The sequence below is a fragment of the Dermochelys coriacea genome, chromosome 18, assembly GCF_009764565.3.
Source record: "Dermochelys coriacea isolate rDerCor1 chromosome 18, rDerCor1.pri.v4, whole genome shotgun sequence".
NCBI classification, from domain to species: Eukaryota; Metazoa; Chordata; order Testudines; family Dermochelyidae; genus Dermochelys; species Dermochelys coriacea.
The window spans coordinates 10,224,918-10,251,258 of record NC_050085.1 but is presented as its reverse complement, the minus strand read 5'-3'; the positions used below and the strand labels follow the sequence as shown (position 1 = coordinate 10,251,258).

The 26,341-nt window shown below is 37.5% G+C and overlaps 1 protein-coding gene across 9 annotated transcripts in view; it reads left to right on the top strand.

Annotated features, from left to right (window-relative positions):
* PRDM2 (PR/SET domain 2) overlaps positions 1 to 26,341 on the top strand; it is a 127,741-nt gene that overhangs the window by 35,913 nt on the left and 65,487 nt on the right. For 5 of the 9 annotated variants that reach the window (XR_006276390.1, XR_006276389.1, XR_006276388.1 and 2 more), the window contains 4 exons: positions 1,279 to 1,396; positions 5,069 to 5,172; positions 13,179 to 13,331; positions 23,480 to 23,606. Coding sequence is in view for 1 of the 9 variants with exons in the window: in XM_043500041.1 (XP_043355976.1) it covers positions 1,279 to 1,396; positions 5,069 to 5,172; positions 13,179 to 13,331; positions 23,480 to 23,606 (502 nt within the window). In the remaining 8 variants the exon portion in view is untranslated. Of the gene's footprint in view, positions 1 to 1,278; positions 1,397 to 5,068; positions 5,173 to 11,499; positions 11,547 to 13,178; positions 13,332 to 23,479; positions 23,607 to 26,341 lie in introns of those variants that run through there. The other 4 variants (XR_006276392.1, XR_006276393.1, XR_006276394.1 and 1 more) reach the window with 3 other exon arrangements.

Below are 26,341 nucleotides of genomic sequence, written 5' to 3'. Positions count from 1 at the left end.
CACCACTTTTAAGTGCCCACAACTTTGAAAAGTGGGGGGAGTTAAGAACTGTGTCTAGCCATAGCAAACGTGACTTTGCCTGCTCATGCCTACACGTTGCAACATACAGGATATGCCAAGTTACCTACAGTTCTGAGATCTCTTCATAACAATTTGACTGAGCCACTGTGAATTGAGAAGGGAATGTTATACTGAACTGAATGTTCTTAAGAATGTAGAAAACTAAACTTTTTGGAAAACATTTTAAGGAGGAAGGTTGGATTTGTGGCTAATACAGTGGACTGTGACGTAGGAGGTATGGGTTCAGTCCCAGTTCTGCTCTAGACTTCAGTTGTTACCTTCTTATATTGCTTTCCTTCAGAGGGGCTGTATAAATAGCTAGACTCAGGAATCTTGACCAAATATTCAAACTTGTGTGCACCTGTGCCTAACTATGGATTTCAAATCCTACTTTGAACATTTTGTTTCTAATGTGTGGAATGCTTGTGTAACGTTCTTGTTTAAGGTTGATTTATAATTCTGCTCTGTAGACCAGTTTTACCTGATTAATATATAAATTTGCACAGTTCTCAAAACATTAGCTGAACTAGAATGAAAAACGCACTTGAAAAATGAGTTGATTTAGATAAATTGAATAATGGAAGAAATATAAAAATACATTTTTTCAAAGGCATAGAAGGAGTGGAACCCTTTGTTTTTGTTCTACGTTTTGCCTTTAATATTACTAATATATAGCTATTATTAATAGCGATCAGGTAACCCATACCAACATTGACACGTATACCAAGTCCAGGTACATATGAGATTAAATATTTCTGAGATGGAAATTCTGAATTTTAAATAGAACACAAGGCTGAAGTAAGTGGCAAATGGCCTGTGGGATATAAACAAACCTAAATTACATTTGCTTGCCAAGTAGTGATCATAGACAAAATACATGAATCGACTTGTCAGTATCAAACACGAGCATAGAAGAGCTGGAACAAAGCAGGAAGATTCTCAAAGGAACAATTTGGTACATTTCTTACTAGGAGATTTTTTTAACATGATTTTAGAACTCTCTACAAAAGTATAAACAAGTGTGATGGGTGTACCAAAGAACCTGCAATGCCTTCATGTGGAAGACATTTGCAATATTGAATCCCTAGTTGAAATCCCAAATTATAATTTCACTTTCACTTTGTCACCAGTTTTTTCTAGCTTGTATGGGTTGATCTGTTGTGCTAAAATGTTTTTCTTTCATCATGGTCATGGCGCTTCTGTTTTTTTGACTTGTAGAACACAACTGAATCTGTAGGAGCAGCTGAGACCTTGGCTGATGTACCTGAACATGTGTTTAAAGGACTTCCTGAGGAAGTGAGGCTTTTCCCATCTGCTGTTGACAAGACACGGCTTGGTAAGTGTTGTAACTGTGAAGAGATAATGGAGAAATTAGAGGACAAATATATCACATTCTGGTAGCTATGGAAAGTGAAACATTAAAGTAACAAAGAAATGGTGCAGTCAGCGTGAGTTGCCCCATTCCTCAAAGAAAAAACAAACGTGAAGAATGAGCTGTAGCTCACGAAAGCTTATGCTCAAATAAATTTGTTAGTCTCTAAGGTGCCACAAGTACTCCTTTTCTTTTTGCGAATACAGACTAACACGGCTGCTACTCTGAAACCTGTTAAAATGGCGTGGGAAGTTAAAACAAAGCTTGAATTATGAAAATGCTTGTTAAAGACAAAGATTGCAATTGTGTAGCAATGAGATTTTGAGTTTGTAGTGGAAAAAAAGCCTTTTTTATGCTTGCTTGTTCTCCTGCATCATGCATTTTTATCAGATCAGAAGTGATGTTTAATAGGTATCTAGTGTTCCACCAGTTAAACTTGCACTGGAAAATTCTTCATAATCTAGTTATGATTTTCCTCTCTATTGCTTGTGAGTCCTTCTCCACAGTCTCCCTATTGGACACTTTCTACTTATACCACTTGTTTTTACATAGGAACTCAGATAAGTTTTTCACTTTTATTATGACAACTTGGTTCCCAGATGGAGAGTAAAGGCAAACTTCTGTTGAGCTCATGATGAATGATCCACAGTGAACTTGCTAGTAAGGTCTCAGTGAGAATGATCTGTCACTGCACTTCTTCCACAGACCATGCTTGTCTGCACTGAATTGAACATTAGATGTGAATCGGAGTTAAATTTGAGCTTTTTGCTTCTTAGCTTTATTAAGAAATACTGTTACATCACTAGGCTGAATCTCCTTCACTCACTGCTCGTTTACCTGCTCCACAGCTTAATTTTTTGCTGGTAGTTCTGTGCAGTCATCTTGCTGTTTCCATCCAAATCCCTTTCTTGCTCTCTGATGATCACAATCACAGCTCTTTGACTTCAGCCTGCAAGAAGGAATTCACTGCAGACCTGGAAAATACCACACAAGACTGGCTTCCTTGCCACAGATATTTTCCATGATATGGCATAAAACATGCAGTCTGCTTGGATATTCAGCAGCTGGTAGAGTACAATGGAGAAGTGTTTTGAGAGGGCAAATTTGATAGCAGAAATACTTCACCATGCAGTTGCACTAATGCCTTTCAAAGAGGTAAAGTTTCCATTATTAGCTTTGATGGAGCTTGTTCTATAGGATAGGGAATTTGTGCAGAAAGCTAGCAGCTTGAGATAGAATTTGAAATGTAATTGGAAACGAAATACTTCCGTACCAATTAGATTGTAAGCTGTTTGAATCAGACACAGTGCTTTCCAATAGGACCCCCTGATCCTAATAGAAGCTACAAAGTGCTACAGTAGTACAAATAATAAATAATGCTTTGGACTGATTAAGTGACCTGTTGATCTTTAAAGTACAAGAGGACTTTTATGATAACCTGCTAATGGAAAAATATTAGAATCAATTTTGAAGACTCTTGCTTTTCCAATCTGAGACGAGGAAATACATTGCTGAAAATATAAACAAGGTCTAATTAGAAATGTCACGCCTTGAGTTGTCAGATGTAGGGGGAAAAACATAGAAACTTTCATTGGTTAGGAAGGTTATATAACTGTATAAGTGTTCACTGAAAATGAAAAGTTTGGTAAAAGTAATTTTAAAGCAAGTATTAAATTGTCAATGAAATCAAAATGTTTTATCTTTGTAGACCAACAGGTATGTATCTACTAGAGGTTAATTGTTTGTGCATGGAGCTTGTCTTTTAATTCTAGTGAAGGATGGATGGTTGCTTGAAACACAAGTTTTGTGTCCATATATAATTAATTTTCTTATTATAAAACATGAACCTTTAATTATAATTTGACAGCTTTTCAGAGTAAGATGTTTTGAAAAGATCAAAGTTTTGTTAAGGTTTGTGGATAATAAGTTAAGGGCCAAACATGTAGATTTTGAACAAATCTTAATTACATTTTCTCTTTAGATATGCTATTAAATACCACCTAAGAACTTCTGTATGCATTTAATTTGCCTTTCTTCCATTATTGTATGTAAAGCAGATGAAAATGCATTTTTCCTAGAACTGTCCTCCAATAACTTCATAAGTTGTTCTTTAACAAGTTAAACAACCCTACATAGTAGCTGACATATGGGTCTTTACTAACTATATTAAAAAAACAAACAAACACCAAGATAATATAGTAAGGCAGCAGTTCTCAACCAGGGGTTCGGGGCCCCCTAGGGGGCCTCGAGCAGGTTTCAGGGGGGCCTCCAAGCAGGGCCAGCATTAGACTCACTGGGGCCCAGGGCAGAAAGCCAAAGCCCCAGTCCCTGAGCCCTGCCACCCAGAGCTGAAGCCTGAGCAATGTAGCTTTGTGGGGGCCCCTGTGGCACGGGGCCCCAGGTAATTGCCCTGCTTGCTATCCCCTAATGCCAGAACTGGCTTTTATGTGCAGAAAAACAGTTGTTGTGGGCCATGGAGGTTTTATAGCATGTTGGGGATGTGTGTGGGGTGGGGGGGAGCACTCAGAAAGAAAAAGGTTGAGAACCTCTGTAGTAAGGTATTGTGAATATGATCAGATAAACAGGAGGGATTGGAGAGGTCACCTTTACCTTACTGTATAAAGACTGGGATAATGGATACAAGATAAGATGGGAAAATGCCTGAGTTCAGTACATGGTACTAAATAGAGAATTCTCTTCCTTTCCCTTTTGTCAGTTGTACATTAAAAAACTGGGATAAATTACTGTAGTGTAATTCCAAAGTTCACTCCACTGACGTTAGTGTAGTTGTTTTAGATTTTCACTGGTATAATTGTATGCAGAATTTGACTTTATATCTACAACAAAGATAGCATTTGGTTTTTATTCTGAACTGGTCTGAGACAACGGAGGTTGTTACCAGGGTGTGTGGGCTGTCTGTATATCATCAGCTGAATAGTGTGCTTAACTGAAACAGTGCAAAAAATGGTTTGACAAACTGTTCGTGTAGCTTTATAGAAACTTACCATAAAATCCTGCATACAGCAGTGTGGGGATTCAATGCTTTTACATGGTGACGTGATATGAAGGACTCAGAACAAAATTTTTTAGATAAGTACTATTTTTTCATCGTTCTGAAATAGATTCTGCAATTCTGTCTACATTACAAATTCTGTTGCTTTAATTAGAGATGATGTCATGCTGGGAGGGTGGGGTCCAGAATATCGCCTCTTTTTTGTTTCATTTCCTTCATAAGACCATCTCTTGTCCTCTTCACCATCCCAACAGTTGATCAGTTAGGGACATTCCAGCTAGTAGTCTCCAGATTTGAACTCTGGTCAGGTAGAGACACTGTTCTCATTTGTAAGTAAAGAAATTGGTCTGTAATTCGCTTGCCATTTGGTTCAGCAAATATGGAGTTTATTCATCTGTAAGGTCTATAAATTTACTCAGGTCTTTTATGGGTAAGTTTCTTTTCTGCGCTCATAGTTAGTTTTGTAAGTTGACTTTGAGTAAATTTTTATTTCTTTTGTATTCTTTTGGTATTGCAAATGCTCCCTGAAGATAGTTGGCATGTATTTTGATAATTTATGAAATTTGAAACGTTTAAGAAAGCTATTTGTCAGACTAATTACAGTTACTGATTTAACTCTCCAGGTGTCTGGGCAACAAAGTCAATTTTAAAAGGCAAAAAATTCGGACCATTTGTTGGTGACAAGAAAAAAAGATCCCAAGTTAAGAGCAATGTATACATGTGGGAGGTAAGAAACAGCTGGTAAAGGAAGTAGCCAGCTATAGTTAAGTGATTATTTTCTATTTGACATTTAATTTTTTTCCAGATGTTATAGATATTGATCATTGTGTATGATTATTTAAATCGGAACTATTTTCTTTTCAGAAAATATAGTTAGTTGAAACTACAGATCAGACTGTGCAATTGTTTTGAATTACACAGCTAAAACCCTGCCATTGTCATTGATAAAATATTAAGTAGATGTTTTGTAAAGCAATATGAAATATGTTAAGCACGACTACTTGGCCCCTCAGTCCTGAAAGGTACTGCACTTCTTGATGAGAGTTGAGTACCCTCAACTTTCACTGAAGTCAGTGGAAGTGAAAGGAGCTTCGCATCTCTCAGGAAGGGTTTGGCACCTCACATGATTTCTCTTACAGCATAAAACATTTACTTGCAATTTTCAGGAAAACTAAACTACTGAAGAGTACCATCTGTGCTGCTCCATTTTGACATTTGTCAAAGCAGTATGATCAACTTGTTCTGAAATGATATAAATGCATAAAAAGGAGGAAGCATTTATCACTGTAAATAAAATAGCATAACTACAAAATCCTATTATAATTTTAGACAAATTAGTATTTTTAAAATTTACATTTATGACATTTAACACTTTTCTCCAAGTAGATGCAGCATACACAGCTAAAATGGGATAAAGCCATGTTACGTTATTTTTTTGCTGCTCCATTTATTCTAATTCTAATATTTATAAATTTGAAATCTGTTTTAGAACTGCAGAACGGCTTTTTTGTCAAAAACAAATAGTGAAATCCAGCATAGTCTCGCAGCCTGAAGGAAGAATATCACAAAATACTCCAGTCTTGTAAAAATCAGAATACCTTGATGCAATATGTTTAAACTGTATATCTGTTCCTTTGACAATAAATTATACTGGTGCACAAATGCTGTGTTATGGAAGAAAACCTATGGATAAAAACATCATAGAATGCTTTACAGACCATTAGTCTGAGTAGCAATTTACACCATAAGAATAGACATACTGGGTCAGACCAATGGTCCATCTAGCCCAGTATCCCGTCTTCTAATAGTGGCTAATGTCAGATATTACAGAGGGAATGAACAGAATAAGGAAATTGAGTGTTCCATCCCTTGTTGTGCAGTCCTATCTTGGCAGTCAGAGGCTAAGGGTTGTGTCCCTAACCATCTTGGCTAACAGCCATTGATGTACCTATCCTCCATGAACTTATCTAAGGATTTCATTTTCGATTCCTGTTAGGTTGGACCTTCAAAACATCCCCTGGTAATGAGAAATAATGTTTATCATTGTACAAAAAGGAATTAATTTGAACACTATCATTTATGTAACTTAAAGCACAGACCTCAAGCGTGTGTGGCTGTCTTCGTATAATGTATTGCATAGTACTTTCAGAAGAACTCAGATATTTGTACAAGAGGATGTTGAGGAATTTAGAGAATACCAAATAATTTTAAATCATCTTTCATTTGAAGATAATGTAGCAGTGTATAGAATATTTAGAGAGCACATTTCTGTGCTCATTTGTTTCAGCATTTTGGGTAAATGTGACTACAAGCTATCTTCACTTCAAATCCCTCTGTCTTCATGAAGGTGATAATTTAGGGACTTGTAATAGATCTATTAATAGATATTAGGAAGTAATAAGATCATTGAAAGGTGTGGATGGGTCCATGGGAGGCATTAAAAGTATACTTGTTGGAGAAAAGCTACCTTGAAATTTTAGACTAGTGGGCAAACTGGAAAGTAGGAACAGCAATTTTTAAGTACAGTATGCAGCTGTAATCTCTCAGTCGTAACGCTGAGAATTTATTAAACAATGAACAATAGAAATCCAAGCTAAAAGTAAAACTAGGCTCTGAAAAGAGATTTTTCTGTTTAGTAGTGTTTTTTTAAATTAGAAGGCTAATTTGGTGATTGTACAAAGGATTAAAATACAATATGGAAATCTGTAATCTTCCCCAGTGTCTCAAGGTAAGAGGTAGATCTCTATTACATGAATATCTTCTGTGGGAAATTATCAGATAGGCAATGTAGCTCCATTAAAAGCCATTCTGTTTGCTGTAACAGTCTTACATGTTAAAATTATTTTAGAGCACACTTTGGTTTGTTCATTTTTCAAGTAGTTCATAACTATTCAAGTCTGAGTTTCATTTTGGCAAGAAGACAGAGTTAAGACTGCTGTAGAGGGAAAGAGTAAGAGACAGTTCATTATACTGCCCTAAAGAGTTTATAAACTGGTTAGACTGTGCAACGTGTGGGTGTTACAAACAAACTGAAAGAGTCGGGGGAAGGCTGGGTAACAGTGATAGTAACACATTATTTAATAGACATGCTATGTGCACACTTTACAGATTTCAAGAAACAGATTTAATGATATCTGTTGGCCACCTGCCAACAGTAATCCCTGTTGGCCACCTGCCTAATAAAATAAAACAAACTATGAAGCACTGTGTACGCACATGCATACACACACACATCAAGCTAGTTGTTGAACCCTGGCACAGAAATGGACCCAGAATGGTAATTTCCCATAAAAGCAAACTAACAGCCAGTAAAATAAGAATCAAAATAATTCAAGTAGAATGCCTGATAAGCCATCAAGTGCCTCTAGACATTACAAGAGGATACTACAGTGCAGTGTATCTCCGACTTAGATCTAGTATAAGTACAGTTAACAAGATGAAATCAGTCAGGTAAATTATTTACCTCAGCTGCATGTTTTTTTTCTCTATAGCACATAGTGAAAGTTCATACAGCAAAAACCTCTTACACCAAGTAAATTACCAATTCTATTTGACAATTACATCTTGTATTAATTTGACATTTCTGAACCACTTGTAAGTGATCTGCTTTGCAATGCAGGTAATAAAAGGGTCGAGGGTCAGTTACAGCTTGCTTTAGTACTGGTTTAGCAGTTGAAAAATGTAGGCTGAAAAGATATTTGTAATCTGCAGCAGTTGGCCCCCATACTCTTATTTACCAACTCTCTCACATCTGAAAACCATTCTAGCATCTTAACTCGAACAACGTAAATTGTGAAAGAGGGTGCTGCTCTGCAGTGGATGTTTAAGAAAGAAACTAAAGTAATCTGGAGAAAGGTAGAGACCCTTGAAGTCAGTATCTCCACCTAGTTAATAATTAGCAGAACTTCAGGCGAAGTGGGCATTTCTGAATCAGCTCTATATGGTATAGCTCTGTCTGTATGCTCAGAGCCTGGCTGAAGAAAGATTGTACATGTTTTCCTTTCTTGGAGGAGAAGGCGGCTAAAAGGAGTGTGGTGGCATTACTTGAAAACCCATGGATGAATGGCTATCTGCTGATGAGCCCAGAATTTGAGGCATGTTGTGCCGAGCCATCTAGATCCTGTCCAGCAGGAATTATGCTTAGTCACAGCATCCTAGAGAGTTGTCAACGCTGTTTCCTTGCCCACTGTGGATAAGACTTAAAAGAAAGTCAGTACAGTGAAGACTGGTTGAAATAATAAGTAATCTAGTTAGTTTGACCATGCATTCCGTATCTGCTAGGTCTTCCATTCTGGGATTGCACTCCCTAACAATGTTACGTTGTGCTGCTCTTTCATTTTAACTACACAGACTGTTTTTATAGTCCTGATCTGTGGAAGAGTTTACTTTCACAGATGTAAGGATTTGGTGCACTTACAAGCACACTCCTAGAAATCAGCTGATGAAATCTGAACACTTAACAAGGACAATGTTCACTCTATCTGTGGTATAACGAGAAGACTAACAAATGTGCAGAAATTTTTGGCAGATTCTGCTGAGATTTTACCCTCAGTCAACAATTTTGTTACAAACCAGCATGGTGTGGGCATTACAGAACTAATAAACTTTAGTAAATGGTCTCTGTTTTAATGAACTTTGGAGGTATACTTTCAAATGAAGATATGTAAAATATTGGGGAGGAACAAAAATGTATACTTCAAGTGTTTCTAAACTAAACATCAGAAATAATTCAAATGATGCAACATCATGCAGCAAAATGGAAGACTCAGGATGAAGTCTGGCTTTGGGTTTATCACTCAGGCTTTGCAAATATACTAGCTGAAGCTTCAGCATAAGCCAAAAGTCTGTTCACTGTGTAGCTTCCCCCTAGCCAAAGTATATTTGAAGCCGAAGAAAAGATGCCATATTGAAAATTTTAGAAATGTAGAAAGAGGATTGGCTCATTACTTATAATTTTTCACCCAATCTATGCTAAAATATCCAATTTTTTTTACCCCATCCACATCTTCCACCACTTCCACTGTCTGTCTGTTTCGCTGACCTTTTATGTCTTTTACATGCTATATATTCTTTGGAGCCAAATCTGTCGCTTATTTATATACTTGTGCAGTGCTTAGCCTAATGGTGCCCTGACGTGGCTGAGACCTGTAGGTGCTGCTGCAGTATACATAACTACCAGATAACACATCATCATTCTTGCTAAATATATGGACAAACAAGTAGTTCTTACAATTCAGTTTACACTAAAACAGTGCCATTTTAAAAAAGCAGGTTTCAGTTAGCAGGTCTATGCTGTAGATAGGGCCCAGGTAATTTGTTTTATTTAAATGAAGACTAGACATTCCCTGGCTTTAACAAAAGGAAAACATTTTAAGAAAGTTATGCCCCATTTCCAGGGGCGGCAAACTCTAGCCTCTGAAAAGGGGTTATTTTAAAATGCTCTTTGAATAGCACAGTGTTATAGGCCTTGTATAGCACAGGTGCAGGCATTTTTGCCATTATCGTCTGACCCTATGCCTGGTAGACAATAGCACTTGCACTGTTGCTAGTATTGGGGGAACTGTGCTGTGCTAAACAGTACAAAATGCCAGGGCCTAAGAGAGCTTGGGGGTGGAGAAAAGTTATAATTCCTAAATAGAATTGAGAGGAGTAGAAGCAAATACTAAGTTTAAACAAACTTCCAGAATCTGTCTGTACTTTTCCTTTCTTCTTTTTCTTTTCGTAGCACGTGTGTAAATCTTTCCCCCGAAATTTCTATGTGAGCAACCCTGTACTGGTACTCCACAATCCACTATATGTATCGAGGTAGGAAAAACAATTTTAAATAAAGAAGAAAAAAAAGATCTCTCCAGCTGCAAAAAGTGATTATTGCTGTGTTTTGGAAAGAATGTATGACAACTCATGATACCCTTATAGACATCTATCTTTGATTCAAATAGTAAATGTGGTAGGCATATATCATGTCTTAAAAGCAAAGAGGATTTATATGTTGGCTGAAAACAGATCACTTGTCAGTGAACTCATTTATTGCAAGATGTCTTGATTATTTAAAGATAATTAAATGGAGTTACAACCCACTTGAAAACAATTTATACAGGATCTTGGAATATCAAACATTTCAAACCTGTAGCTGGATAAATTTTATAAAAACTCTCAAGATCGCCTTCACACGGTAAAATGGTACTTTTCCACTGAAACAGATAACAAGTAAATTGTTTTAACTTCCAACTTTTCTGATGTGATTACTTTTTTCAATCCATCAAATGGGGACAATAAAAGTTAATGCATAATCTAACGTTTAGTAGACTTATTTAATCATTTAAAGAATTATTCCTTGAAGACTTGCCAAATTGATATAGTTAAATCATTTTGTTAATTAACTTTAAATTTCTTAAAACAATGTACCTTAATTACTAATGTAGGTTTAATTTAAAACATTATGAACAGTACAATTTTATTCAGTTTATTTTAATTGCAAGTATTAGGATTTGTCTACACATGAAAGTAAATCTGGAATAAGATGGAGTGTGAATTTAAAGTAGATTAACATTTTCTGATGAATGCCATGTTCGTTTTAAGAACACTTTCACAGCAGATTTGACAAAACGCAAAAAAGGCACCAATGTGAAATTTCTAAAAATTGCTACAGCACTCAACCCAAGGTTTAAGAATCTGAAGTGCTGTGCAAAATTTGAGAGGGATGAGGTGTGAAGCATGCTTTCAGAAGTCTTAAAAGAGCAACACTCTGATACAGAAACTACAGAACCTGAACCACCAAAAAAGAAAATCAACCTTCTGCCTCTTGCATCTGACTCAGATGATGAAAATGAATATGCATCGGTCCGCTCTGCTTTGGATTGTTATCGAGCAGCACCCATCATCAGCATGAACACATGTCCTCTGGAATGATGGTTGAAGCATGAAGAGACACATGAATCTTTAGCACATCTGGCACGTAAATATCTTGTGACACCGACTACAACAGTGCCATGCGAACGTCTGTTCTCACTTTCAAGTGACGTTGTAAACAAGAAGCAGGCAGCATTATCTCATACAAATTGTAACCAAACTTGTTTGTCTGAGCAATTGGCTGAACAAGAGGTAGGACTGAGTGGACTTTAATCTAAAGGTTTACATTGTTTTATTTTTGAATGCAGTTATTTTTTGTATATAGTTCTACATTTGTAAGTTCAATTTTCATGGTAAAGAGATTGCACTACAGTACTTGTAATGGGGGGATTGAAAAATACTATTTTATATTTTACAGTGCAAATATTTGTAATCAAAATATAAAGTGAGCACTGTATATTTTGTATTCTGTGTTGTAATTGAAATCAATGTATTTGAAAATGCAGAAAACATCCAAAAATATTTTTAAAAGGTATTCTATTAACAGTGCAATTAATTTTTTTAATCATTTGACAGGCCTAATATTAATACAACATAGATACGTTCAACACTGAAGTATTTCACCAGTGGAATCTCAGAACTATTATAGGAAGAAAAGATGAGCACATTAGGTCAAATTGTAATGTACAATTCATTGCCACAATAATAATGCACACAATGATTACATAACCCTTTTGCGACTTTGTCAAATTAATTTTGATCTCTTAATTTCACAGTGAGAAATAGTTTTCTCTTCCTAGAGCAAGAGGTTCTTTTTACTTGTGCGCGCGCACGCGTACACACACACACACACTTACTCTTTACCTACTTGTAGTTCTCTTGTGTACTCCACTTCTAGAGAAAGAGGGAAATCTAACAAACTATTTAAAACATTGATTATATAAAAGAACCAGTTACTATATTAGCATGTATGGATATACATAGACCTTAATCAGAAATCTCAGTGCCGAGCACGAGGGATGCATCTGCAAAGTACTGAAACATTTTCTGGATTAATATTTGGCTGGGAGGACACAATCATTAATTTGAATTTTAAAGGTTCGTTTCGTTGTGCTCTGACTGCCAGCATTGGCCCAGGTGGGGCTATTTCAGAGTTCAGTTACGTAATGTGCTAAAAAGTCATATTTCCCAGTTTGACTTCCCATACTTTTGCATCCACAGAACTGCAGGTACCTTATATAGCACATATTCTAGCAACTCACTGCAGGCACAGTCACAGAGAGTATTAAGTACTATAAAATAAGTCTCCAGTTATTTGCAAGCGCAAAATCAGAGGAAAATATGCCAATTCAATCAAGTTAGTAGTTCTTTGTCTGCAGTGCACCAAGCACTGTAACCTGAGGTAAACAGTATGCTCTGCATTTGAGAGGACTTACAAGTTTATAATGCTTTCTGACCTTTCCTAAGCCAATAGCTTCAAATAACTTGAAAGTGAATTCCTGGCCCCACTGACGTCAATGAGATTTTTGCCATTAATTCTAGTGGGGTCAGAATTTCAACCCTTGTGTTTTAGGATTAATATGCCATTAATATCTAAGAGCCATTTAGCATAAACATCTCCCCACTCCTCAAAAATCAGTCAGATTCTATACAGAGTGAGGGAAAATGCCTGTAGATTTCTATTTTCCATGCTCCCAAGGGTGAGGGGTGTTATCTGGTTTGGCAAATTTCAGTAAAATATTTAGTTTGTACCATTCTCATAAATCTTTTAATCAAGAAATGCCTTTCTGTCATAAATTATTGAACATGTATTCCTGTGTATTTAAGCATCTATATTTAAGGCTAATTCAGTTGCCCATGAGTAACTCATTCTTTATTTCGAAGGTATATTATCCAAACTTGGGATGGATGTGTGTTGATGCAACTGATCCAAGGAAAGGAAATTGGCTGCGATATGTGAACTGGGCTCTTTCAGGAAAGGAGCAAAATCTATTCCCTTTGGAGATCAACAGGACCATTTACTACAAAACCTTAAAGGTAGCACTGTCCATTTGTGAAGTGTCTGACTTTTTGGTATCCATTTCTTCCTTTTCCTTCAAGAACCTGTTTTATTTTTGTACTTTCTGTGATGGATTTGGGCCGTTTGGGGTGTCACCTGATGTGCTGGGGTGCCACTGAGTCAGCCTATTCTGCCAGCCTGGGTCCCCTTTACCTGGCTTTGCTGGGTTAGGCTCACAAGCCTCTTCCAACCAAGCACACAGGCAGGGCCACACCCAGCTGCACAGAGACACAGAGATCAGCTCTAGAAAGATTCAGCTTTAGGGCTTGTTACAACACTCTGGTGCCCACCCCTTTTAAGAGGTACAAACTCAAAGGCTTTATGAAATTCACTCCCTTCCTCAATGTGGAGGGAGATATGCACAACTTCTTGTTGCCTTGCCCCCTGCCATCCCCCCCATTAGGAATTACATAAATTGGGTTATATTATAAATAAGAAATAAGTTTATTAACTACAAAAGGGTGAATTTCAAGTGAATACAAGAGATAACAGACAGAACAAAGCAGATTATTGAGCAAATAAACCAAAATACGCAAGCTAGGCTCAATATAGTCAAGAAACAGGTTAAAAATTGTAAGTTCTCACCCTAAATGTTGTTTTAGGCAGGTTGCGAAGTTTCTATGGTTCAGAGTTCTAATTACATTCCTTTTCAGACTGGACCCTTGTCTCAGTCTGGACTCTCCCCTTGCCTTCCCTTGAGGTAGCTGTAGCAGTCTGTCTTCTTGGGCAGATAGGCCATGGAGAGGAGTCTTCCCGTTTGCCCTCCTCCCACCCTTAAATAGGATTTATGTAAGGCAGGAATCCTTTGTTTCCCAAACTTGCGCGCCGCGCCACTGCCCCCTTTCCCTTCCAGTGGAAAGTTACAAGAAGTCCCAGGTAATGTTTAGTATCAAGTGACCAGACCACCTGACTCTGTAGTATCACAGCATCCATGAGTCATTGGTAGTATGGAGCAGTGCACAGGAAGGCCAAGCCTTTTCACAGTCCATTGTCCATGCTGATGAGCCATCAACCCTGTCTGGCTTTTCCATTGTTGTACCTGAAGTGTTATCAGTGGACATCACCCAAAGTAGTATGGTTGAAATAAGATACATAGTCAATATTCCTTCCTTCAGATACAGAAATAATACAGGCATACAAATTGGATAATTGCATTCAGTAAATCATAACCTTTTCAATATCTCACATGAGCCATCTTGCATAAAGTACATCTGTTATGTCATATTCATATCATACGCATATTTTCGTAAAGAATATGGAACAAAATGTCACACTTCCGATCTTAGAAACCAAATTCTTGAACAGTGAGAAAATGTACCTGAAATGTCAGTTCTAGCAGTCCAAGGTGTCTTTTCTCTGTGAATAAAATTGCAAGCCACTGTTACAAACTGAGATATGTATGAACGCTCTATTTTGCATTTGGGCTAGTTAATGGTTTGATACAGCACATCTGTTAATACTGAGCTATAGCAAGCGACTACAGGTGATCAGCATTTCTCAGTTCCTAGGCATGCTCAAAGAATACAAATCATTACTCAGCACAACCTGCCTACTTGAGATGTATCCTTTCAGAGAATAACAAGAAATCCACAGTTCCTATTGGTCTTTTAATAATTTAATAAAAGATGTAGGCAGGGTCTGTATTTTACTCCTCTCCATTTTTTCATTTCATGATGCATGACCGTTGACAACTCTCGTATCCCCAACTTAAAAAAAGCAGAGCCCTGATGGCTTACATATATTTTAAAGAAGTCGAAAATACTGTAACCACGGTTTCATGAGATGCACTTTGTTTCTCTGATTAAGGGAAGAATTAATCTGATAGCAATGAGCGTTGATAGCACTGTTCCAAATAAAGACAAATAGCTTCATGTACACCTAACCTTCTCATCACTGTTCTCGTTTATCTAATATCTCACTTTAATATATGAAGTGCTCTTTGTCTATGGACTACATTCTGTTCATTCATGAGAATTGATTCAATGCTAGTGAGTCTTACTCTGCCAATAGTCATCCCAACTTGTCCACATAGTCAGTAAGCAGCATTTCCCAAGCAAGGTATCACAAACAACATAGATTGTACCAGCTATCAGTGTGGAAAACTGTCTGGGATCTGCTATCATACATGGTCTGTGTGCTATGATCAGTTTGAAAGCCTGATTAGAACAACCAAGAGAAAAATTGTAACTGCTCTTGCATTTTCAAGCTCCAAATATAGAAGGATTTTGCAAAAAAAATCAGCATCTTAACCTATGATGATGAGAATAATTAACCATTGGAACAATTTACCAAGGATCTTGGTGGATTCTCCATCACTGATAATTTTAAAATCAAGACTGGATTTTTTTTCCTAAAAGTTATCCTCCAGGAATTATTTTGGGGAAGTTCTGTGGCCTGTTGTTACACAGAGAGGTCAGATTAGATTATCACAATGGTCTTTTCTGGTCTTGGAATCTATGAATCTATCCAGATTTTGAAAATTTGTTTGTGTTGCATTCTTGCAACTTTACTGCACAACAAGATCTGTTCATTGAGGGGAGAAAATATTTTGCAAAAAGACCACTGACAACATGGCCATTCTCCATCCACTGAGCAGGATTTCGTCAAAGATGTACTTAATGCAAATTTTAAATATAGATGTATGGTTTGCTTTTAGGACTTCCCAATAAATGGAAATAACAGAGATTGTGATATAAGGTTCAGTTTACACGGCTGCCTCCCTTACTGGCAAATTAATAAATAAACCTACCTTGCCAGCTTTACAGATGTTCCCAATCACATCTGAAAGCATTTGTTTCAACAGCTTTTGCTTTTCCTGTTCATATATCCTCTTGAGAAGTAGGACAAGGGGCAAACTCCTGTCTTCCTCATCTTAGTTTATACTAGAAGCTAAGCAGTTTTTAGTACTGTTTCAACTGTCAACATTGGGTCAGTTTCCTAGTATAGATTAGGCTTTGGAGAGTCACTTAGCACAGATTTCTATGTACGCAGGTTAGTAATTTTCCTTGTAACTTTTTAAAGAGTATTTAAATTAATCTGATGTTTTGTTTGGTACTGAAGCTTGTCTGATCCACAACATTACAAGATCTAGTATTTTGCAGAATTTTATAAATTACCCAAAATGATTAAATCAGTGGTAATTAGCCTGCACAATTATAAGAGCCAGATTCCCAAAGTTAAATTACTGCCAAGAAAAGCAAGCAAATTTAGCTGCAGAAAGACTTTGAGAACATAGTATCATATAGAAAAGCATTTCAAACTTTTTGGAACCTCAGAGCCATATTACTGCACTAAATTATTTAAAACATATATTCAAAAAGTAATGTTACTTGTCTATCTCCTTGAATGCAAAGCTTGTTTTTCACATCATTTAGTGTGCCTGAAATTGCTTCCTTCTTAATGTACCCTGATCTCTCTTAGGTACAGTTCACCCCTATTCTGATGCATGACCATTTTTTTTTAAAGTAATGTAATAAATACGGAAAACGAGAACGTGGAGCTGTATAATGTCCTTGATAACATGCTCTTTAAAATTAATTCCAGTTTCTTTTTGTTTAATGTTTCCTCCCATGTCGTACCCACTGTGTTCAGTTGTCATTCTTTCTAATGTCTGATTTAAATTGCAAGCTCTTGGGGGAAGGGACTTTTGTCCTTGTATCTAAAGTGGCAGGTACCACTCGTTCTATGAATTTATTCAGAGAGCTGAAATACTCTCAATGTTGGATGGAGTAGTCTTGCAGTTAACATGGGTTCTTGAACATTTGGAATGGTGCTGCTCTCCTCGCCTAGAAATTTTGCACAGTATGTTTTTGTTTGTATATATTAACCTTTCACAACTGTCATGTAGATTTTACTAGTGTAGGGACACAATTTACTCACTTGCCCCTTGTCACAACAATTGATGATAATTAATAAAACTAAGGAGATTCCTCTTGGAAGTAAAAAAAGGAGAAATCTACCCCACAAAAGAAGAATTTCGCAGTGCAAGTGTATACATAATGTTCTCTATTTTATTGTTTGGCATTCAAACTAGTACTGCATAACTAATTAAAATACTGCTCCCACCTAATTTTTTCCAAGTTTAAGTTTTTTCATGGCTTTGTGGATTTTTAGTCTGTGACTCAAAAAGCCTAATTTCAAAATATTGGAGTACTGTAATATTTTTGAAAACTTCTAGGCCAAGATGAGCAAAATCTTGTCTGTCTGAGTATGTTTGGTAGAGTAGGGCCTCAGAGCTATGTAGATCTTTCATTTTCTTCCCATTCTCTGTTATTAGCTAATAGCAAAATTGCTCATTTGGGACTTTGTTATAATGAAGGTCTAGGATTGAATATTAAAGTGAGAAAAAATGAATAACGCTGCCACCCTTTACAAGGTGGTGCTTTCAAGTTAGGAGGACTTTTGTAGGCTGCTTGGTGTACGTCTTTCCAGTGCACATATGTAACTGGGGGCAGTTCACCCCTACTATTTAAAGAGTTTTAATTGGTTTCTAAATCAGTCATGTAAAAAAAAAAACACTATTTTTTAATGAAATGGTTTAAAGTTCACATTAAAGTTCTTGGAAAAAGTATGTTCACACAATATGGTACTTAGCACTTTGTCTTCAAATACTAACTAACAATAACTTGCAGTGAAAATTCAATTAGAAGAAATTTTCTAAATCGGCTTGATTAAAAAGATGTGACCAACTTCAGGTGAAATTAATTTGTTTATGGAAGATCCCATTCTATCAAGTTACAGTACTGTATAAATAAAATCAACGTAAGTACACGACACACATAATAGCCCAAAGACTTGATTTGTAGTGCCACAAATGTAAACCAAATAATGGAATTTGATATTTTCAGGTGTAAACACTGCACAGAAGCACAAACACCTCCATCCAAAAAAGTGCTTCATTATTATTATAGTAGCACCATGAAAGCCACTGTATAAACACATACTAAGAGATGTTCCTGTCCTGAAGAATTTACAATCTAATTAGTCAAGATAGACAAATGCTGGAAAATTACTTATGTTGTTTCTCATCCTCCCAGTTCCAGAGTGCAAATCCAGAACTGTTAAAGAAACACAAAACAAATAAGTACACTTAGGTCACAATGTACAGTAAATGTACAATAGAAGGATTATTCTACAATTGATATGTATACCTGTGGTTATTAATAATTTGGGGGTGAAAGCAGTTTTGTTTTCATCTAGTGCAGTGGTTTTCAACCTGTGGTCCGTGGATCTCTGGGAGTCCGCAGACTATTTCTAAGATATCCAAAGGGGTCCACACCTCAATTTGAAAATTTTTAGGGGTCTGCAAATGAAAAAAGGTTGAAAACCACTGATCTAGTGCCTTCAGCTTAGAAGAGAGAACACGACAGGGTAGGCGGAATGTACCACAGACAATGCACCACAGCCTTAACTCTGTCCCACTAAGGATGCCATACTTTACTTCATACTTTTACCAAATTGTTTCCTCCCAACACTACTACACCGAACAGCCAATCTAATAGCTTTGGGAGAAGGTAGTTGGTAATGAGATGCGTTTGTGAGGGTTGTGTTGAAGGGGTCAGAATTCAGGTTTCAATGTGTGGTCCTTAGTGTTACGGTAGTTGTAGTAATGATTAAGGTTTGTGCCTCTGTGTGGAGTATGTATTGTTCAGTGGCTTAACTTTTCATTTCCTTGTTTTTATGTGTGTTGCAACCCTTTACTGCTCTTATGAAGAACTTGCAAACAACAAAGTTCTTTGTGTATTTATGTTCAACACATGACCTTCAAAGTTTGGAAGATCCTGTACATTATAATAAGCACCACTACTATAATGTACATATTATTGAATTATGCATTACCTTTAAGATACAATATTAATTTTTGTAACTTTTAAAAAAGGTGGTTGTAGACAGAATTTAAGGGTTGCTCAGGTAGGTAAATTTTAGATTTTTTTATACGTTTTTTATTGAAAACTCTTACACGGGAAGGTTCTCTGATCCTAGCCGCCTGTTTCTCGATATAGTTGTATGCTTACTCTACATCAAAATCAAGTGATCGTGGATTTCCTCAAAGTAGAGCGGTTGCTTTAATTAGTATTGCTAACATAGGAGCTGTTCTATTGCACGAGCTTGGACTGATGAAGGCAGGCCGCATCTCATTTTGGAAGGACAGGGTCAGAAGAATTTATTTAGACATTGATTTAGCAACTCAAACACTAGACTCGGCAAATTAAAAGGGAAAAACAAACAACCATTGTACTGACAAGTTGCATGCTTAACACAACTGAATTGCATTGCTCTTTGTTGTCAACCCATTCTAGGTTTAGATTGGAGCAGGAACCTTGCCTTTATTCTTGGTTGCATGGCACTGCACAGTGTCAGTGTGGTAAATAAATAATTTACCCAACACTTATTCCATCAGGTCTCCAAAACTGCAAATGGAAACCAAAATCTTAGGCCTTGCTTATATTAAAAGTTACACTTGTTGAACCATATTTTAAATCAGTTTAAACTTGTGTAAATTTCTATGTAGACACAAATTGATTTAAACCTAGCATATATTGATTTAGGTTAATCTAGTTAGCATTGGCCTTATATTTTATGTATGTGAACATATCAAGTATAATGGTCAGTGCAATTTTACACTTGGATTCTCTGAAACAAACCTTTTCACTTTCTTTATTGTGAGGATTAATTGAAAAATGTATATGCTTTGGAATTTAGCACATCAGGAGAAAATGGCTCTGATAGTCAAATGATAAACACTTTTAACAACAAAGTATATAGTTTTAAAAAGTACCGTACATATTTTCTTTTCCTAAAAATTATGCAATACTTAGTTAATATGACAGGTTTCAGAGTAGCAGCCATGTTAGTCTGTATTCGCAAAAAGAAAAGGAGTACTTGTGGCACCTTAGAGACTAACAAATTTATTTGAGCATAAGCTTTCGTGAGCTACAGCTCATTGCATCGGATGCATTTGGTGGAAAATACAGTATTTGTATTTTCCACCAAATGCATCCGATGCGGTGAGCTGTAGCTCGCGAAAGCTTATGCTCAAATAAATTTGTTAGCCTCTAAGGTGCCACAAGTACTCCTTTTCTTTTTAGTTAATATGGTATCCATTAGATAACACTTAATGTAAATATTATTGAAATATATCTAATTTATAAAGTAAAGTTAATCCACTTATACCAAAAGCTTGAAACTTTCTATATTGTAACAGTACTTTACGTCAGTAGACTTTTCCAGTAATGAATGCTAAGCTGTGCATGTCACATCTTGTAATGAAGAGGTTCTGTTTATAAGTACTCAAAACAAATTTAATTACCATTTTTTTGCAAACTAACTTTCAAAAACAGTACTATGTAAAGAATTTTGCCTTGATCCAACTCTTATTGAAGTCAGTTTGGTGTAGGCCTTTTGCTCGCAAAAATTTCCACAGAACCATCATAACATATGAATCAGTTCAGCAGGAATAGGGGACCATGAGTTGGCAGTTGAGGAGAATAGGGAGCTCTGCATAACCAATGGTCTTTAGGAAAAATTAATGACATTTTTAATGCTATGAACTGATTTACATTTCCTTTGCAAAGAAAACTTCTAGATACCCGTAAAAAAAAAAAGGTAAAACTGATAGTTTCTAGGTGTCCCTCCGTCCCCACACCCTCATCCCAAAGCACGAGGGATTGCACAAGCCCCAGAAGCTAGATCTGATTATGGTAAAGAGGGTTATAATGTAGATACCTGGAACCTTCCATCTCTTGAGTTCTTCCAGCATATGAAGGTAAAATAGGGGTTTTTCCCTTCTTTGGCTCAGGTGAAACTTAAAATAAGTTGAGATCCCCTTTGCTCTAACCTAATTACTTCAAAATTATAAACTCTTTCTGGCACCATATTATTCTTCAGCCACTGAAAAGGGTAGTTGCAGTCACAAGGAAGAAGGGCCAATGGATTTTATTCCCACACTTGAGTAGAATTGTTCTGAATGGAGAAATGTTTGGAAGATTATTTGAAAAATATGGGTACAGAAGTATTTTCCCCTTTTACTCTGTTCAAGTTGGGAAAATCTTTAAGGGGATTCACTAAAAATTGTATGATCCTGATGATGCTATTTAAGACCACATAAAATTACCAGTAAAACTATCAATTCTAGTATTGAGCAGCATGGTAATGGCACTGGGACATCAGAGTGTAGTAATAGCAATGACCTCTGTTTAGTTCAGTTTCTTTTTCCTTTCCCTTCCTTTTTTCTGAGTTTCTGTGTTGCATAAAGACTTATAAATAAGTGTGGAATGGCACACAATTCTCTTATTATTGGGCTTAATTCAGGGGGACTCAGAAACATGTAGTAATTACCTTCCATTTTCCTCTCTTCCTCTGCCATAAACTTTTCCTGTCAATGTATTCCTGAAATTAAGTTCCAAACTGTCAACTTCAATAGACGGCTGTTTCTATATGGGTTTCTACTATATGTAGACATTTCTTACTCTTTTTTGTTGTATTACAGACAAGACTGTCTTGTTTGTGTAATGTAGATAGTGGCAGTTAAATCTACTAAAATGAAGAAAACATTTTAAAATTACAGTATATAGTTAATTAAAAATATCTGTAAGATTGTGTATTCTGAGTTTAGAAACTGCATTTTTTTAAAGAAACATATGTAATATATACATGCAGATCAAACTTACAAATGTAAGCACAATTACTCCTTAGTAAAATTTTGCTCGGCTTAACCTGAACTTTCAAATACCTTTTAAAATTCGTTTTATAAAAAAAAAACAACCAGTAGATTGGGGAGAAATAATCTAGAAAATATCTTGTTAAACAAAGCGTTGTCATTTCCCCCTGCTAGGAGGAAAATAAGTTACAGGCTATAGTATTCAGAGTAGCAGCCGTGTTAGTCTGTATTCGCAAAAAGAAAAGGAGTACTTGTGGCACCTTAGAGACTAACAAATTTATTAGAGCATAAGCTTTCGTGAGCTACAGCTCACTTCATCGGATGCATTTGGTGGAAAAACATTTCCATTTGTTTTTCCACCAAATGCATCCGATGAAGTGAGCTGTAGCTCATGAAAGCTTATGCTCTAACAAATTTATTAGTCTCTAAGGTGCCACAAGTACTCCTAGGCTATAGTATATAGTTCTCCATCCTATATCTGAATTTAACATCTTCTATGATCTACTTTCTCTGCCATACCTTCCTTTTTAATAAGAGCCAGCTTTTAAAATCTTCTTCAAATCAAACCTGCAGCATTTTCTGCATAAACGGAGCTCCTAACAGGGTGGGCGATGAGAGATCGCTATTTGCTATGTCAGGTTTCAAGGAAGAGTGGTGTAGCTGTAGCTCACAAAAGCTTATGCTCGAATAAATGTGTTGGTTTCTAAGGTGCCCCAAGTCCTCCTGTTCTTTTTGCGTTTGCCAAACCAAGTACAGGTTTCAGAGCAGCAGCCGTGTTAGTCTGTATCCTCAGAAAGAACAGGAGGACTTGTGGCCCCTGAGAGACCAGCACATTTATTAGACCATAAGCTTTCGCGAGCTACAGCTCCCTTCAGTGGAGGCATTCAGTGGAAAACACGGGCGGGGGGGGGGAGATTTGCGGGAGGAAGGCCTCCGATGAAGTGAGCTGTAGCGCAGGAAAGCTCATGCTCCCATAAACGTGTTGGTCTCTAAGGGCCCCCCCCCCGTCCTCCTTTTCGGGGAGATTTATATACACGCACCCAGAGCACATGCAACAAGGGCTACGACCTTACACGCGGTCGCTTTAAATCCATTTGTTAGGCTCTCAGCCCCCCCCCCCCCCCCCGTCCTCCTGTCTCTCTTTGCTTTAAACGTTGAGTCCTGCTTCTGTTCTCAGCCGGCGCCCCGGGGCAGGGCGCACGGCGTCCTCCCTGCCAGCAGGGGGCGGTAAGGGCGCAAGCCTTTCCCCGGCTCGCCGCGGCCCCGCCGGGAGGGGGTGAAAGAGCTCTTCCTGTTCGGTGCGTCGGGCCGTTGGGCACTCGGCGCCGCGCGCCGCTGTTCGCCCTCCCCGCGGCAGGCTCCCCGCCCTCTGGCCCTGAGCCCCGCTCCGCTGCCTCGCGCGAACAAGCCTCCCGCTGATTGGCGTTGCCTTTCTCTCTCTGCCGCCCCCCCCCTCCCCCCCCCCAGCCAATTGAGCCCGGCGAAGAGCTGTTAGTCTGGTACAATGGGGAAGACCACCCGGAGATAGCCGCCGCTATCGAGGAAGAGCGAGCCAGCCACCGGGGCAGGAAGAACTCTCCGAAAGCCAAGAAAGGTAAGCGCTGCCTCCCGGCCCCCCCCCCCCCCCCCCGGCAGCCCCGGCCCAGGAGGAGCTCGCCCCGGGTCGGAATGGAAACGTGCGCCCGGGGAGCGAGGGGGGGCCTGGAGTGAAACTTACAAACTTTTGCCCCCCCCCCCCCCGCGCGCTCGATCAGTAGCCACCGCAGGACTTTGCCGCCGGGAGTCGGTATGCCTGGGTGACCTTTTCCAGCCTCCCGCGCCTGCTCCGCTAAGCAGCTCGGAGTTAAAGGGACACGTCCCGTCCCGTCCGCCCCCCCCTCCCCCCTTCTTCCCTCCCCTCCGCAAAGTCACCCGGGCCTGCCAGCGCTTTCTCCTTTTGAAAGTCGTGCCGGACGCCTCGGCTACTTTTTGTGGCGTTTCTGGCTTCCTGACGCTGAACATAGACCATCGGAAACGCGCAGGAAGGGGCGGAATCGTGGATTGGTGATTGAAATGTTCACGTTTTACCTGTGTCCTAATTATATATATATAAACCTTGAGGAAAACGTTGTGATTTTTAAAAATACGTAACAACTGGTTTTGGTTTTTTGTTTTTTTTTTTTTTTTTTTTTTTAACCCCTAGGCATTTTTATGATTTGCAGGGTGGTATATTAAATAACAATACTTCCCATTTGCAGCTTTTGATCTCTAGCTGACATTTTAGAATGGATTAAGGTAAATTGCAGGCCTCACTGGGTGAATTCAGACAGAAGATGAGAAGAGCAGTAGTTGTATGGTCACAAGTACGCTTGTAAGAAGAGCAGTAGTTAACTTAAAGCCCACAGTTTTAAGTTTAGTTCTTTATCTGCTTATGAGCTCCACTGAAGTTCAGGTGATGATACATTCAATGTTACCAAATACTATCCTAACATTTTCATGTCCTTGGTGCGTTAACATCATTGTAAGAACATAAGATGTGTTCACACCACAACACTTAAGACTGGGTCAGTATTTTTTTTTTTTTAAATGTAAGTTCTTTCTGCTTGAGTGGGGTTAACTTTCTGTGTGCAAATAATTTTATCATGCAGAGTGTCTACCGAGCAATAATTTTCTTTTACAAATTATAAAAAGCTGTTCAGCAGTAGAAGTGAAAAATGCAGATGTTGATTCACAAGTTTTAATTTTTAGGACAGTAGCAATTTTGTGGCTTATGACAACGTGCAGCCTGAAAATATGAATGATTGCTTTTGGCTAATTTTTTGAAGAGTTTAGGATAGGCGGAGAATAATTTTGGGGGGCATAGGGATTATTTAATTTATAAGTAGGAAAAACTGAATGTCTTAATTTTTCCATACATAATTTAATAAAGATGTTAAAAATGTTGACTTTAATGTGCCTCTAGGGCAGCCAGGTTGATATGTGTGCCTGTATTTAGCTGTTGTCTTGATTCAATTATATTAGGTCAAAATCGCATTTTTTAAGGGTGATGATACTCAATTTAACAATGTTAAGGACTAAAGAAAAAGTAAATATGTACAGGAATGTGCATGTGTGTTGCTGCTGTTTTTGTCTTGGGAATATATATTTTGTAGTATTCTTGAATGTGTTTTAAATGAACCAATAAAAAAAAGATAGTGAAATTTTGAAATGGAATCATACCTGTAATATCCTCTTTAAATACAAATTTATAGCCTAGTCCTGCTTGCGCTGAAGTTAACTGTAAAGCTCATATTGGAAGCAGGAGCAGGGCTTTTGGAAAATAAAAGGTTGTCCTTAATTCAAGTTTATTTTAGCATTGGGAGAAGCATTAAATGAATGTTGAGGTCGCAGTAAGTAACAAAAATCTAAAATTCAAACACTGATTTTTATTTTGATGACAGTGGTAAAACACCTCTTTAGCACATACTTAGCAAAAGTTGTTTAAGTCCATTAAAGGCAGATTTATGCTTTTTAATAAATGTGCATTAGTCTGGTAAAATACAGTTTGGGTCTGCATGTTATTTACCCAATAGGCAATAACGGTAACCTCGGAGTTTTATTTATTTACTTATTTTTAAATCACAAAAGCAAGGAGTGGAACATTTCCAGGATACTGAAATTGTATTTGTATTAATGCAATTGTGGACAAATCTTCACTAAACTAACCTCACAGTTCCTGAAATTGTCCAGACACGAACAGTTAATAATCCCAAACTGTTAGTATTGTCAAGTAGCAACAAAGTTTTAATTAGAAATAATCACATAGAGGACATTATCTCTATTTTGTTTATTTAAAAACCTCAGATCCCAGGCTCTAGGCACTTACCAAATTAACAAAACCACAATCTATCGAAAAACCAAAATAATAAAAAAAAAAAAAAAAGGTAACTGTTTGTAAAAGGTTATTTGTGTGGAATTATACTCTTTGGTCACTAGGCAAAAATAGAACAAATTGATCACAAAGAATTGCCAACCATTAAGGCTTCATAATCCATGCTTTAAATGATATAGCACATGCACATCTAGATGTATGGTTGGTAGCTCCCTGAAAACATCTGCTCAATATGCAGTAACAGTCAAAAAAGCGAACAGAATGTTCGGAACCATTAGGAAAGGGAAAGATGATAAAACAAAAAATACTATAATGCCACTGTATAAATTCATGGTACGCTCACACCTTGAGTACTGTGTGCAGTTCTGGTTGCCTCATCTTAAAAAAAAATAAAAATGCATTAAAATTGGAAAAGGTATAGAGAAGGGCAATGAAAATGATTAGGAGTATGGAACAGGTTCCATATGGGAAGATATTAA